The sequence below is a fragment of the Aplidium turbinatum genome, chromosome 18, assembly GCF_918807975.1.
Source record: "Aplidium turbinatum chromosome 18, kaAplTurb1.1, whole genome shotgun sequence".
In the NCBI taxonomy this organism is placed as follows: Eukaryota; Metazoa; Chordata; class Ascidiacea; order Aplousobranchia; family Polyclinidae; genus Aplidium; species Aplidium turbinatum.
In genome coordinates this window covers 5,374,259-5,386,931 of record NC_137489.1, presented here as the reverse complement: position 1 = coordinate 5,386,931, position 12,673 = coordinate 5,374,259, and the positions used below count along the sequence as shown (strand labels likewise).

At 37.3% G+C, this 12,673-nt stretch overlaps 1 protein-coding gene across 1 annotated transcript; it reads left to right on the top strand.

The window, feature by feature from the left end:
• The first annotated feature begins 6,826 nt into the window (after nucleotides 1–6,826).
• LOC145787515 (uncharacterized) lies at nucleotides 6,827–8,946 on the top strand. Its single transcript, XM_082599272.1, has 3 exons — nucleotides 6,827–7,137; nucleotides 7,301–7,465; nucleotides 7,740–8,946. Exons 1-3 carry the CDS (start codon nucleotides 6,948–6,950, stop codon nucleotides 7,901–7,903), a joined length of 519 nt encoding a protein of 172 aa, XP_082455398.1. The 5' UTR covers nucleotides 6,827–6,947; the 3' UTR covers nucleotides 7,904–8,946.
• Nucleotides 8,947–12,673: the final 3,727 nt, after the last annotated feature.

The following is a 12,673-nucleotide window of genomic DNA, read 5'->3' as shown; positions in this document are numbered from 1 at the left end:
AGCCAAAATTATAATGTCCCGTTTGGTAACTAGTTAACAATTAATTTAACTATTTTAGTGCTCATAGAAGTAGGCCTATGAATAAGGCTAAATATAGGAGAAGGCGGCAGACCCACCTCAGACGAATTATAGAAAATTAACTAAAAAATTACCGCCATACGTAACGTTCGCTAGAGGTCGCCATGATACTATACAATAAGGTTAACTTGACACCAAGCAATGAAACGTTTATTAAATTTATCGAACTCATCTCATCATTACCTTCTTCGTGGGATAGAGACAACGGCAATTTAAATCGCCCAAACTACACCAACAACATTACCACACTCCATCCAACCTAACAGAATCCACGAATCAACAAAAACTGCATATCACTTTTACCTTGACAAAGTCAATTCCGACAAAACAACAAAACAGATGGCAGCACATTGCAGGGATGAATTGGAACCTGACGCTGTGGTAAAACATTTACAAATCTGTACACTACAGCACGCTAGAGAGCAAACTACGAGCATTCCAAATAAAGTTGAACCTCAGAGCAATTGTGAGCAATGACGCGTTGTTTGCGTTTGTTTGAAGGAAAGCAACCTCTGTACATTTTGCAAAATTGCTACGGAGAATGCTTCTCATTTGTTTTGCGAATGTCATCTTGTAAAAAATTATTGGGAAGATGTTTTTTCTTGGATTTCAGCAAAACTGAGATATCCTGTAACAGCAAATAACGAGTTAATTCTGTTTGGAACTGCGAATTGTAATTTGTTAAACTGTTTACTTTTATGCGCAAGATATGTTGTTTATCGATGCAAATATGCCGAAGCTAAGCTGACAATTTCCCAGTTTATTCAAACGGTAAAACAAACTCAGCAATCAGAGCGAGTGATCGCCGTAAAGTCTGAGAATTTGAAAAAACACCAATTCAAATGGAACCACATGACATATATAGATTGTGAACTCGAACTTGCATGCATCTTGCTGATGTGCTGATAAGTACAATATATGTATATCTTTGTGTTTGTTATCTGTGTTGTTATTGTTGTGTAATAAAAAAAAAAAAAAAAAGGTTGCAAGAATGCCTGTGTTGACACGTTTTAGTGTCTTGCTTGGTTGTTATTGTTGTGTAACGAAAAGAAACCTTGTCAAAAATAACCTATTGAAATCCTTCTGTGACTTCACAGAAACATTTGAATTTTAAATTCAATTTTATACCAAATTGGCTGATTTCAACGTTTACAGAAATTAGTTTTAATTTGATTTATTTTACAAGTTTATACCAGTTTGCGTTCTGGACAATGAATCATTGTTGGGTCATAAAATATACACGTAGCAATCAAAATAAGGTAAAATTTGTCAAATTTTCTCCCACTTGCCCCCACCCAATTTTTTTGGGTGGCGGCAGGAGACATCCGCTACTGAACACAAGAGATAGCAGTATTCTTAATAAAGACTCGAACTTTTTAGCACCTTGAAAGATTTTTTTTCTATTTGAGTTGTGGTGTTATAAAACTTCTCAGGTTAAGTATACTCTTAATTGAGTAGGCCTGTAACATAAAGAAGTAGAATGATATCTCATAGTTAGTGGCGTAGCCAGGGGGGGGGGGAGGTTACAACCCCCCCCCTTTGGCACGCTTGTGACGTCACTATATTGAGAATGATGCTTTCAGTCTAAAAAAAAATTGTTTAATTTTAAACAAAATTGCATTAAAAGAGCAAGTTTTGCCAATACCAAACATCTCAGCCAGGAGTTAGCAACAAGAAAACATAGAGACTTAGCTTTATTTCCGAAAAATGCCGAAGAAAACATGATCTTATCCTTTTGCTATGCCACCAGACACCACCATTTTACAGGAATATTCGTAACTACATTTTTGTTGAAAATGCTCTTAGAATGCACCAAATTCAAAGTATAGACAGACAATCGATAACAACTTAATAACATTGAATTGCATAATTCAAAATTAATACAGAAATGAAATAGATACATAATTTCGAACGTTTTCGGCAAAACTTTCTGCCCTCTTCAGGAAAATATCTTAATTCATCTAAACAAAACAGTTATTCGTGAAATGTTAATAATAAATGACTGAAATTCAATAAAACTGCACTGACCTGCGTACAAGCAACAACTGACGAACAAACACAAAAGGTGGTAGCAATCTGTCATAATTATGCGGGAGTGTGGTCATGAGACGAGATAGTGAGCGGACAACATAACATAAAATAAACGTAAGCTAATACAAATTCAACAAAAAAGATGCCCCTCCAGCGAATAATTGTTTGTTGAGCCTGGGGTTGTGCTGCTTTATTTGGAGTGCCTCATGAATTTTAGTTTCAAACTCCGATTGACAGTTGCGAATTATTTTGAATGAATCTAATGTAAATTTGATGTTGGAACAAATACTGCAGTCATAAATGTGGTCTTTGATTGCACTGTGCTTATTGATGTCTGTTAAATTTAGGTGTTCCGTTGCTCTTGTTACCAAGTGTCTTGTGGACATACCTATGTATGTCATGTTCGTGTCGCACGAACAAGTGAATTTGTAGACAATGTTGGAACGAAGAGACTGCGGAACGGGAGATTTCAGCGAAAAATATCTACTGATTTTAAAGGTTTTGTACAGAGGAACAATGTCGATATCAAATTTACACTTAAAGAGTTTAGATAGTTTTTTAGCATATACGAGAGATTCCTTTCCTAGGAAAGGTATGGATATAGAGTTTTGGAAATTTATGACGTCAGTATTCGGTGAAGATACTGAATTGAAACGTTGTAGAACCTTATCAAAAAACTGCCCGGGATATCCATTCGCACATAACATGGATTTAATTTTGGCGATTTCATTCATGTAGTGGTATTTGTCTGAGCAGATAGAACGAGCACGATTAAGCAAACCTAACACCAACCCAAATTTCCATTTCATAGGACACACTGCGTTGAAATTTAATAATAATCCAGTGTTACTAGGTTTTCGCCAAACCCATGTGTCAAAAGTACTTTCGTTAATCTTTAGTTCAACATCCAAGAATGGTATAGTTTCTCTAGCTTTTTCCACTGTGAATTTTATGTTTTTATGTTGGGAATTTAGCACATTTAGAAAAGTTGAGCACGAATCTTCATCATCAAAAACAGCAAAAATATCATCTACATACCTAAGATAAAGTTTCGGATGGAAATCTTTAGACTCTTCAAGAACTTTTGTTTCAATATGTGCGAGGAAAAAAAAAATTAGCAATGGTAGGGCCTAATGGAGACACCATTGCTACGCCATCGATTTGTTTGTATAAATTATTTTTGTACAAAAACATGCCTTGTGTGGCTAACGTGAGGAGTTTAATGAAAATTTCTTTCTTGATAGGTGGGTGATTAGGTTGGGAATCCGAAAAAATGTAATCAGCAATGATATTTATGGTTTCAACCAACGGTACATTTGTAAACAAAGAAGACACATCAAAACTCACCATCAATTGATTTTTGTGGCACGGAAAGTTATTTACATTTTCTAAGAATTTGTTGGTAGAGTCGAGCATATATTTATTAGGAATATAAGGTTTAATCATCGAGTCCAAAAATTTTGCTAATCGGTATTCAGGTGTACCAATCATTGACACTACTGGCCTAACTGGGTTTCCATCTTTATGGACTTTTATAAGACCATACAGTTTTCCTGGGTTGCTACCGGATGGGATAAGTTTTTTACACAAGTCTTTATCAAATTGTTTCAAATACGTGCGGATATAATACGCGATAGACTTTTCTTTTTTGATGATAGGATGAGTCCTAACGGTATCGTCAATCTTAATGAACTTAGAGTGATCATCAACAATAGAGTCAAGTTTTGAATGGTAATCCTCTGTATTCAGAATCGCAGTTCCCTTTCCTTTGTCAAATCGACAAACTTTAATGTTAGGATCTAAACTCTTTAAGTGTAAATTTGATATCGACATTGTTCCTCTGTACAAAACCTTTAAAATCAGTAGATATTTTTCGCTGAAATCTCCCGTTCCGCAGTCTCTTCGTTCCAACATTGTCTACAAATTCACTTGTTCGTGCGACACGAACATGACATACATAGGTATGTCCACAAGACACTTGGTAACAAGAGCAACGGAACACCTAAATTTAACAGACATCAATAAGCACAGTGCAATCAAAGACCACATTTATGACTGCAGTATTTGTTCCAACATCAAATTTACATTAGATTCATTCAAAATAATTCGCAACTGTCAATCGGAGTTTGAAACTAAAATTCATGAGGCACTCCAAATAATATAGCTTTGGTAGAGAGGTACTTTTTAAAAACCATAGACAGACAATCGATAACAACTTAATAACATTGAATTGCATAATTCAAAATTAATACAGAAATGAAATAGATACATAATTTCGAACGTTTTCGGCAAAACTTTCTGCCCTCTTCAGGAAAATATCTTAATTCATCTAAACAAAACAATTATTCGTGAAATGTTAATAATAAATGACTGAAATTCAATAAAACTGCACTGACCTGCGTACAAGCAACAACTGACGAACAAACACAAAAGGTGGTAGCAATCTGTCATAATTATGCGGGAGTGTGGTCATGAGACGAGATAGTGAGCGGACAACATAACATAAAATAAACGTAAGCTAATACAAATTCAACAAAAAAGATGCCCCTCCAGCGAATAATTGTTTGTTGAGCCTGGGGTTGTGCTGCTTTATTTGGAGTGCCTCATGAATTTTAGTTTCAAACTCCGATTGACAGTTGCGAATTATTTTGAATGAATCTAATGTAAATTTGATGTTGGAACAAATACTGCAGTCATAAATGTGGTCTTTGATTGCACTGTGCACTGTGCACTGTGCTCCAAATAAAGCAGCACAACCCCAGGCTCAACAAACAATTATTCGCTGGAGGGGCATCTTTTTTGTTGAATTTGTATTAGCTTACGTTTATTTTATGTTATGTTGTCCGCTCACTATCTCGTCTCATGACCACACTCCCGCATAATTATGACAGATTGCTACCACCTTTTGTGTTTGTTCGTCAGTTGTTGCTTGTACGCAGGTCAGTGCAGTTTTATTGAATTTCAGTCATTTATTATTAACATTTCACGAATAACTGTTTTGTTTAGATGAATTAAGATATTTTCCTGAAGAGGGCAGAAAGTTTTGCCGAAAACGTTCGAAATTATGTATCTATTTCATTTCTGTATTAATTTTGAATTATGCAATTCAATGTTATTAAGTTGTTATCGATTGTCTGTCTATGGTTTTTAAAAAGTACCTCTCTACCAAAGCTATAAAATTCAAAGTAATTTTTCAAAATTTTCTGGGGGAGGCCCCCAAGACCCCCGCCGTTGGGTCGTCACCCCCCCCCTATCAAAATTCCTGGCTACGCTACTGCTCATAGTCTAACACTGCTCGTCAGACTGCGACTTGTAGAGCAAACATAATTTTAAATGCTATATTCTTGACCTAAAACATGAACAAAATGAAGATTATTTTTTTACCAGTGGAATCAATTTGTACCTACAGTATTTTGTTTTTCTGAGCTAAACCGTAAAAAAAAATGTTGGCCTATTTACAAAAAGTTGTTTGCTAAGCTGGGAGCGCAATGTTTGTATGTCTGGCTGGTCCAAACTCGACGGTTGGCAAACAAAATAGAAGTAGAAAAATGTTTACTGTTTGCTTTTGAACGAACTTTCTCGGAAAACTTCTTAGTAACTGTAAACTTTGATAGTGGATATCTAGAAATTGAGGTAATGATGATTATTATCCCCATATTTCAAGGTGAAGTTACGTTTCACTTGTCATTTTTTGTGTCAAATCAACTGAACAATTATGCCAGGGGTGGCTAAACCTTCTTCATGTTCCAGCTGTATATAAAATAAAGGTGAAGTTTATTGATCTGCAAAAATCAAACATACGCATTGATTTATTTGCAATGAAGTGTATCAAATAATTATTTATTGTTGCATAGTAATACTGCGTAGTAGTTGCGTAGTAATACTTGCGTAGTAATACTGAGTCTTTAAGATGCTTTAAAATTATACCATTAAGATACTAAAGCTGTACAGAGCAGTTCTTTCAGGTTTTGATTTGTCAAAATTGAACGATGTTTTGACTTGACGATGCATAGCCTAGGTCACTACTTTTGTTTTGCAGTCGGTTGAAAAACGGTCATGGCTTAAGGTCGATGTTGGTTAGATCGACCTTGGCTTATTTTTGCTTGACATTCCGTTCACTGGATGCAGTTCTGCTTGCTGACATTATGCTTGTGCTGCGCTTTCACATCTGGACTTAAAACAAATTAGAACGTAGAGCATTGAAGACTGTGTGTCCTGGTCACCCTTCGCCATCATTGTGCCAGGGGTGTTGTCGTCGCACGGATGGCTCACGACTATTATACAAGCGGCGTCTCCTTGACATACAACACGCATCGTCCGCTACAGATGGAAACGCACTACATCACAATGTAAGATTCCAAAAAATAGATGTGTTTTTATCTAATTTCCGTGTCTCCTGGAAAGATTCCGCCCCTGAGTGTAAAAGCATCTTTGGACCACTTTGTCAATGCTATTGGGTAGAACGTTTCAAGCAAACCTTTCGAAATTTAGATGAGGAACAGAAACTGTTTGGTTTACCTCAGTTCTCAAAGTCAACCTAGTGTCATGCTCGAACGAGCATCGTAACGTTTCGCATCATCATTCACCAGTCTGGCACGTGCTCAGACTGCTCACTGCTTAGTGTTATTACAGTTCGTTGTCGCGCAAGTTACCTCAGTTGAAATCATCATACTATGGATGGGTTACTATCGGTCAATTGTGGTGGCGTGAGTGTGGTCAAATGATGGAAGTGTATATAATGCACTGTTAACAAATGTTTCCAGCAGAGTCAAGACAGTCTACTTTTGAGCTAGGCAAAGATACTTATTTTGACGAGAAATAGAAACGATTTAAAAAAGATGCCTCCAGTTACTGCCTATGAAACTAAGTGTGGTCTGACTAAATATTTGACACAGCAAGAAAAAAAGAAAACAAGTTATCCACAAGAAAGTTTTCAACAGCGAAGGAAACCTAAAAACTCACCAAAAGTTTCCTCTAGAAATTCTCCGAAAAATTACCGGAAAAAAGCAACCAATTTGCCGAAGAAAGGTTAGAATTTAAACATTTTTTGTTTTTTTGGTGTAAACATTGTAGGCCTACACGCAATTGTTATTTAATCGTTGTTACTTATTTTAAAAGTTATCTTTGAATTTATGTAAGTGAAATCAACTTCACTGGGCCTGGTTAATTTATGTGTATGTCGGTGTCACAGAAGTTCCAAGCATCACCTACGATAGAGATGTCCTATTGTCACTTCGTCAATCTCCATTGTCTACTTGCAAGCCTCAACTTCCCGAAATTCCTGGCGTGACTGTTCCCAGAACAAAAGAGCACAAAGAGATGCCCCTCAGCTTAAAACTGAAACTGATGAAAAGAGGTAAGCTTTGTTTCAACTATGGCGACGTCACTTTTTTACGACGCACAGTGGTTTTTGAATGCGTAAATGCTGGTGCTTTTTTTAAGAGCTGTCGTTTGACTTGAAATTTACAAGCACAAGATAAAATAAACTGCATATCATCATTTTGACTCAATATGATAAATGAGCTGCTTTTGGTTTTTGCTTTCTTTGGTCTTATCTGTTTTATGCTGATCAAACATCAATCTGTTGAAGATGTTTTATGTACTTTGCTGACGTTGTCATGTTTTAACAGGAATCGAAATCAAAGACATCAACACAGTTCCGAATAAAAGCCAGCCAGAAGTACACAAGCAGGCAGATGTTTTGAGAAAACTTTCCCTAACAAATGAACAGACCGAACTGTGGTACGATTGCGATGACGTCATGTGGCATTCTTGTGTGTATAATCTGATTTAATAGATCGGGAGTGTACGTCACATTTTAACTTTTTTCAATCATTTGCGACTTTCCGTTTAATATTTTTCTTATTTATTCCTTTTGAACTTGTCTATAGTATTGCTTCTATGTACGTTTTCTCGAAATCTTTTCAATGTGTATGCTTTACAAACAAGAATATCTCCGTCTGATGACTTTCGCCTTGGCATATGAATTCTATGAATGATGCTTTACTCTACTGGAAAATGCTTTTGTAGTTGCTACTCTCAAATGGACTATAAAAATTCGAGTATGATCTGATGATGTGTTTTCAATCCATTTGTACAGCGGCTTTTGTGTTGAGTGTTTTCCGTTGCATATTTTTATGACGTTGCTTATCGTATTGTATATCTTGGTATTTTCGCTGTACTTAAGAGATTATTGTGTCGATATGATCGCAGCTTTTTACACACACTTTTGCTGTTATTACATAAGGTCAACTGGTCGTTGGCCATCAAACTTCAGCCAGTTGCTGATTAAGTTTTTACGATTGTGACATACTTCGTTTTGATTAGAACGTCCTTTCATCATGTAAGAGCGTTTTGTGTGGCGCTTTCGGTTTTGACGTACCAGCGAACAAAATTGGTACTTTTCACATTGATTCGACGTCTACACACGTTGGTTCAATGCAAAAATTACTAATTTTTTTAATTGAGCAGCTGTGCCACTTCACGCAGTTTCCAGCTAACGTCACATTTCATCTCCGGGTAGTGTTGGACAATGGACATTGTTATTTCCTTTATCATTATCATATTTGTCCTTGTTTCAATTTACTCGACAACAGGCGTCACGTCTTCTTTGGTTAAGAGCGCACATACGACCATGAGACACTTGTCCAAACCTTACCTGGTAAAATACTACAAATAGGTTACTATGTCACATTGGCTAATTGCTGAACAAATACTTTTTCGGGCTGCTATTCGCAATTAGCACGTGACTTGCTGTGATTCAAGATTAAAACATGCGACAATTTTCTTGTATTTTTGCTTGAGACTAATTTGGTCAATAAAGTATGCTCTCCTTCATCCTGCTGTCAATACATTTGGACTATTTTCGCCTTCAAAATGAAGTGCATGGTATTCGTTTCCACTGAGGTGAACCGCGCATTTGATTTAAAAGAGGTTCTGTTTAACCTTTTGCCTCAAATTCTGGATCCCAACACAGATCTGTTAAAATGCGCCACTGCTCATGGAAGATGAATTTGACATTGCAGGGGTTAAACCTGTGAGGGAGACGTTTGCTCCCCCAAGCCCCCTCCCGTGACTATACGTCCTTGCATGAAATCAACTAAAATATTTGTTCAATAATTTTGTAAAACTTCTCTTTGGCTTAAAGGGATACTAAAGGAAAACCCTGACTTGGCGATTTTCCACGTTCTTTCTGTTTAACATGCTACCATAAAACGATTTTCAATAAAATTTTGCCCCATTGCGGTCTGACCACTATTGCGCGCGTGCTTTTGTCAGAGCTTTCAAAACAAGATTGGGCTTGAGCAGCGAAGCGTGCAACTGTACAGTCTGCGTCACTAGAGACTAGCAATCAGCTGATCTCGCAATAATTGTTACTGCGGGCGATTTTTATCCAATCTGTTGACTGATGTTAAAGTAATGTAGCCACCCTGTAGTTCTAAACATGTCAGCGTGTACGTCGACATCGGTCACTTTTTAAACCGAACGCAGCAGAAAACCCGACTCTAATGTGTGGGTCATCTTAGTAAATTCGTTGATTTGTCCTAAATTTTGTAAAACATACTGTTTAGGTACCACAAATGAAATAACAAATAACTTTACTGTTTGCATGTTTTTTCAGACCTCTGATGATCCGTTAGGTCAGGGGTCGGCAAACTTTCTGTACTACTGGGCCAAATCTACAAACTTCCGGTAACGTGCGGGCCGCATAAATTTCAACCTATAAACAATCGCCACATTATCCTTAAAATCATGGCGCACCTGCAACTCCTATTCCTGTGTCTATTGCACTATGAGACGTGTTTGTTGCCGTTTCATATTTATTATTAAACACGTATTAAAATGCAATGCATTGTTTTTACTTACTTATCGTTTATCAATGTGAAGGATGATGTTGTTTCTGTGTCATGGCCAAGGTGTTTAAATCAACTGGCAACTTTGTTGATGATATTTGCAATACCCGGTACGTAATTCAAATGACGATCTGACAGGCGAGTGCGAAGTTTATTCTTTGCGTAATTCATTTTTGAAAAAGCTGCTCACAGCAATATGTGCTTCCAAACATGCACATTACACGTTTTGCATTGTCAACAGATGAAGATAGGTGGCTTTCTGGACATATTCTTTATAAAAGTTGGCAATTGGAACTGAATCGTATTTGGCCTTCAATATGTTGGATGATTGAAGTTCAATTATTTCCATTTGCATCTATGTGGCATAGTATTGACATCCATTGAAAATGGAAGGCAAATAAATCGAATCTGTTTTTTTGATTTTTCAAATTGCAAAATCGAGATTCAAAGTTACTTTTAGTGGAAACGATAAGTGATATGTACTTATCAGGGTTGGAAGGTTTACAAAGGCCAAAACTGGGAAAATGAGCAAAGTTGGAATTGATCAATTGAGTTTCCCAAAGACGTAGCTTGTTTACGAAGGCAGTAATATGATCATACATCTGATTAATAAATTGCTCCTTTCCTTGTAGTTGTAAGTTTAACTTGTTCATATGAGAAGTGAAATCAGTGAGAAAGGCTAAATCTGTTAACCAATCAGGATCACTAAGTTCATCAATGCCGAAACCTGCATTCTTTTGTTTCAAGAAAGTCACTATTTCGTTTCGCAAATCATAAAACCGTTGTAACATAGTACTGCGACTTAGCCATCTAACCTCGCAAAAATACACCAGATCTTGATGCACAGCATTCATCTCTTCAAATAAACTTTTGAATTGGCTGTGGTTTAGGCCTCTTGCCAAAACAAAGTTGATTATTTTAACAACAGTAGACATTGTTATGATATGAAATAAATTCATGCGTACATAATGATGAAACTTTAGTTTATGCACTAAAAGTAAGATCGTTCGAGGGCCGCAAAAAGTTTGTCCGCGGGCCGCATTTGGCCCACGGGCCGCAGTTTGCCGACCCCTGCGTTAGGTGAAACAATCCATCTTTCTGGGCAATGCAGAAAGAGCCTGTCTCCCTGGCCCGCTCCGCCATTCTAAATTTGCGGACGGGTCATGTAACGTTTTCGATCCACACTCTCCCTCCACAGGTACCTCGACTCCCCAGCCTGGCCCCCGCGACCTAAGCTGGTGGACTTACCCCTCCGGGTGCATCGTCACCCCTAAATCACGCCGCTCCCCGCCGCCGCGGGGTGTGGCAGGCCGGTTTCTGAAAGTCTTCGACCTGGCTATGTTTGTTTGTGCTCTCTCGCCGTGTCAATTATTTGTACCCGTGCGCTGTTGATGCGAATAAAACAGTTTAACACCTAAGTAATAACTATATTTGATTTAAAATTTGTTATATAATTAAACCCAGACGGTAAGTTACTGGAGGTCCGTTTGATTGGAGTGCACCAGCATACCGACAACCAGTATAAGATGACTTTGTCAGCACTTCCATACAACCTTCGTCCTCCTTTTATAGTATGTCAGCCATGGGCTCCGTTAGAGGGGGCCGCGGGGGTGATTACCCCCCCACCAATTGGAGTGTGGGAGGTAACTAATGCAAAATTACCCCCCCACTAATGTAGAGATAAAAATTTAATATTTTTTCTACTTTTGTGTTTTATTTTCATGTTTTTATTTTGTTGCACGACTTTTTAGTTTTTTGCTTGGAAACTTCGACTCGCAAGACAACGCAAATATGCAATAGGGACCTGCCTAATGCTATGGGAATTGTTCAGGAGCTAACTAGTTTGCAAAATCAGTCTGGCAAGTTCAAAATCGGCCTGCAGAAGGAATCCCAACGTAGTTTGCACACTTTGTGCCAAACAAGATGGCTGACACCATAGGTGTACGGGAAGCATATTTTTTGGGGGTGCAAAAGAATTCTTGCCCAAATATAATCAACTGGCCTAAACAAAAGTACTACACATGTAAGAAAAAGCAATAATATAGCCTTAAAAAAAGCATTAGGCATCAACTGACAAGCCTTCTACAAATCCACTGGTATGATAAGTAGGGGAAGGCGGGGCAAGTTGAGCAGGTTTTTTTTAAATCTTTTTTTTTTTATTTCACTAACTTTTTCGAAGACTCAAGTACAGTAGGCTATTGCATTTCAAAAACATGCTAATAAGCCAAGTTTTTAGACAAAAACTGGTTGGTTTTATTTATTATTTTGCACTGTATTCAAGTTTAAGTAACGATTGCACAACTTGCCCCGGATTATTTTTCCAGGGCAAGTTGTGCAGCACCATGGGGTAAGCTGTGTAGCACATGGGATAAGTTGAGCAACAACAATCGTTCGTTTTGACTAGGGGCAAGTTGAGCAACATATTACGGCCAGCAAAAGTACAGACAATTTAACAAATCAGCTATTTTTACATTCATTCACTAGTCATTTTTTACATTCATTCACGTGGAAGACTTTGAAACTATGTAAAAATGGCTAATTGGCTAGAACATTTGTAAATTAACAAAAGCGGTTTACAGGAACAGTTGCACAACTTGCCCCGTCATCAATTGCACAACTCGCCCCATTCACACTTTTTTTAAAGAACAAAAAATTTCAAGAAAACTAACAAATGTACGAAATAATTTTACCTGCGAAAATACAACTACATC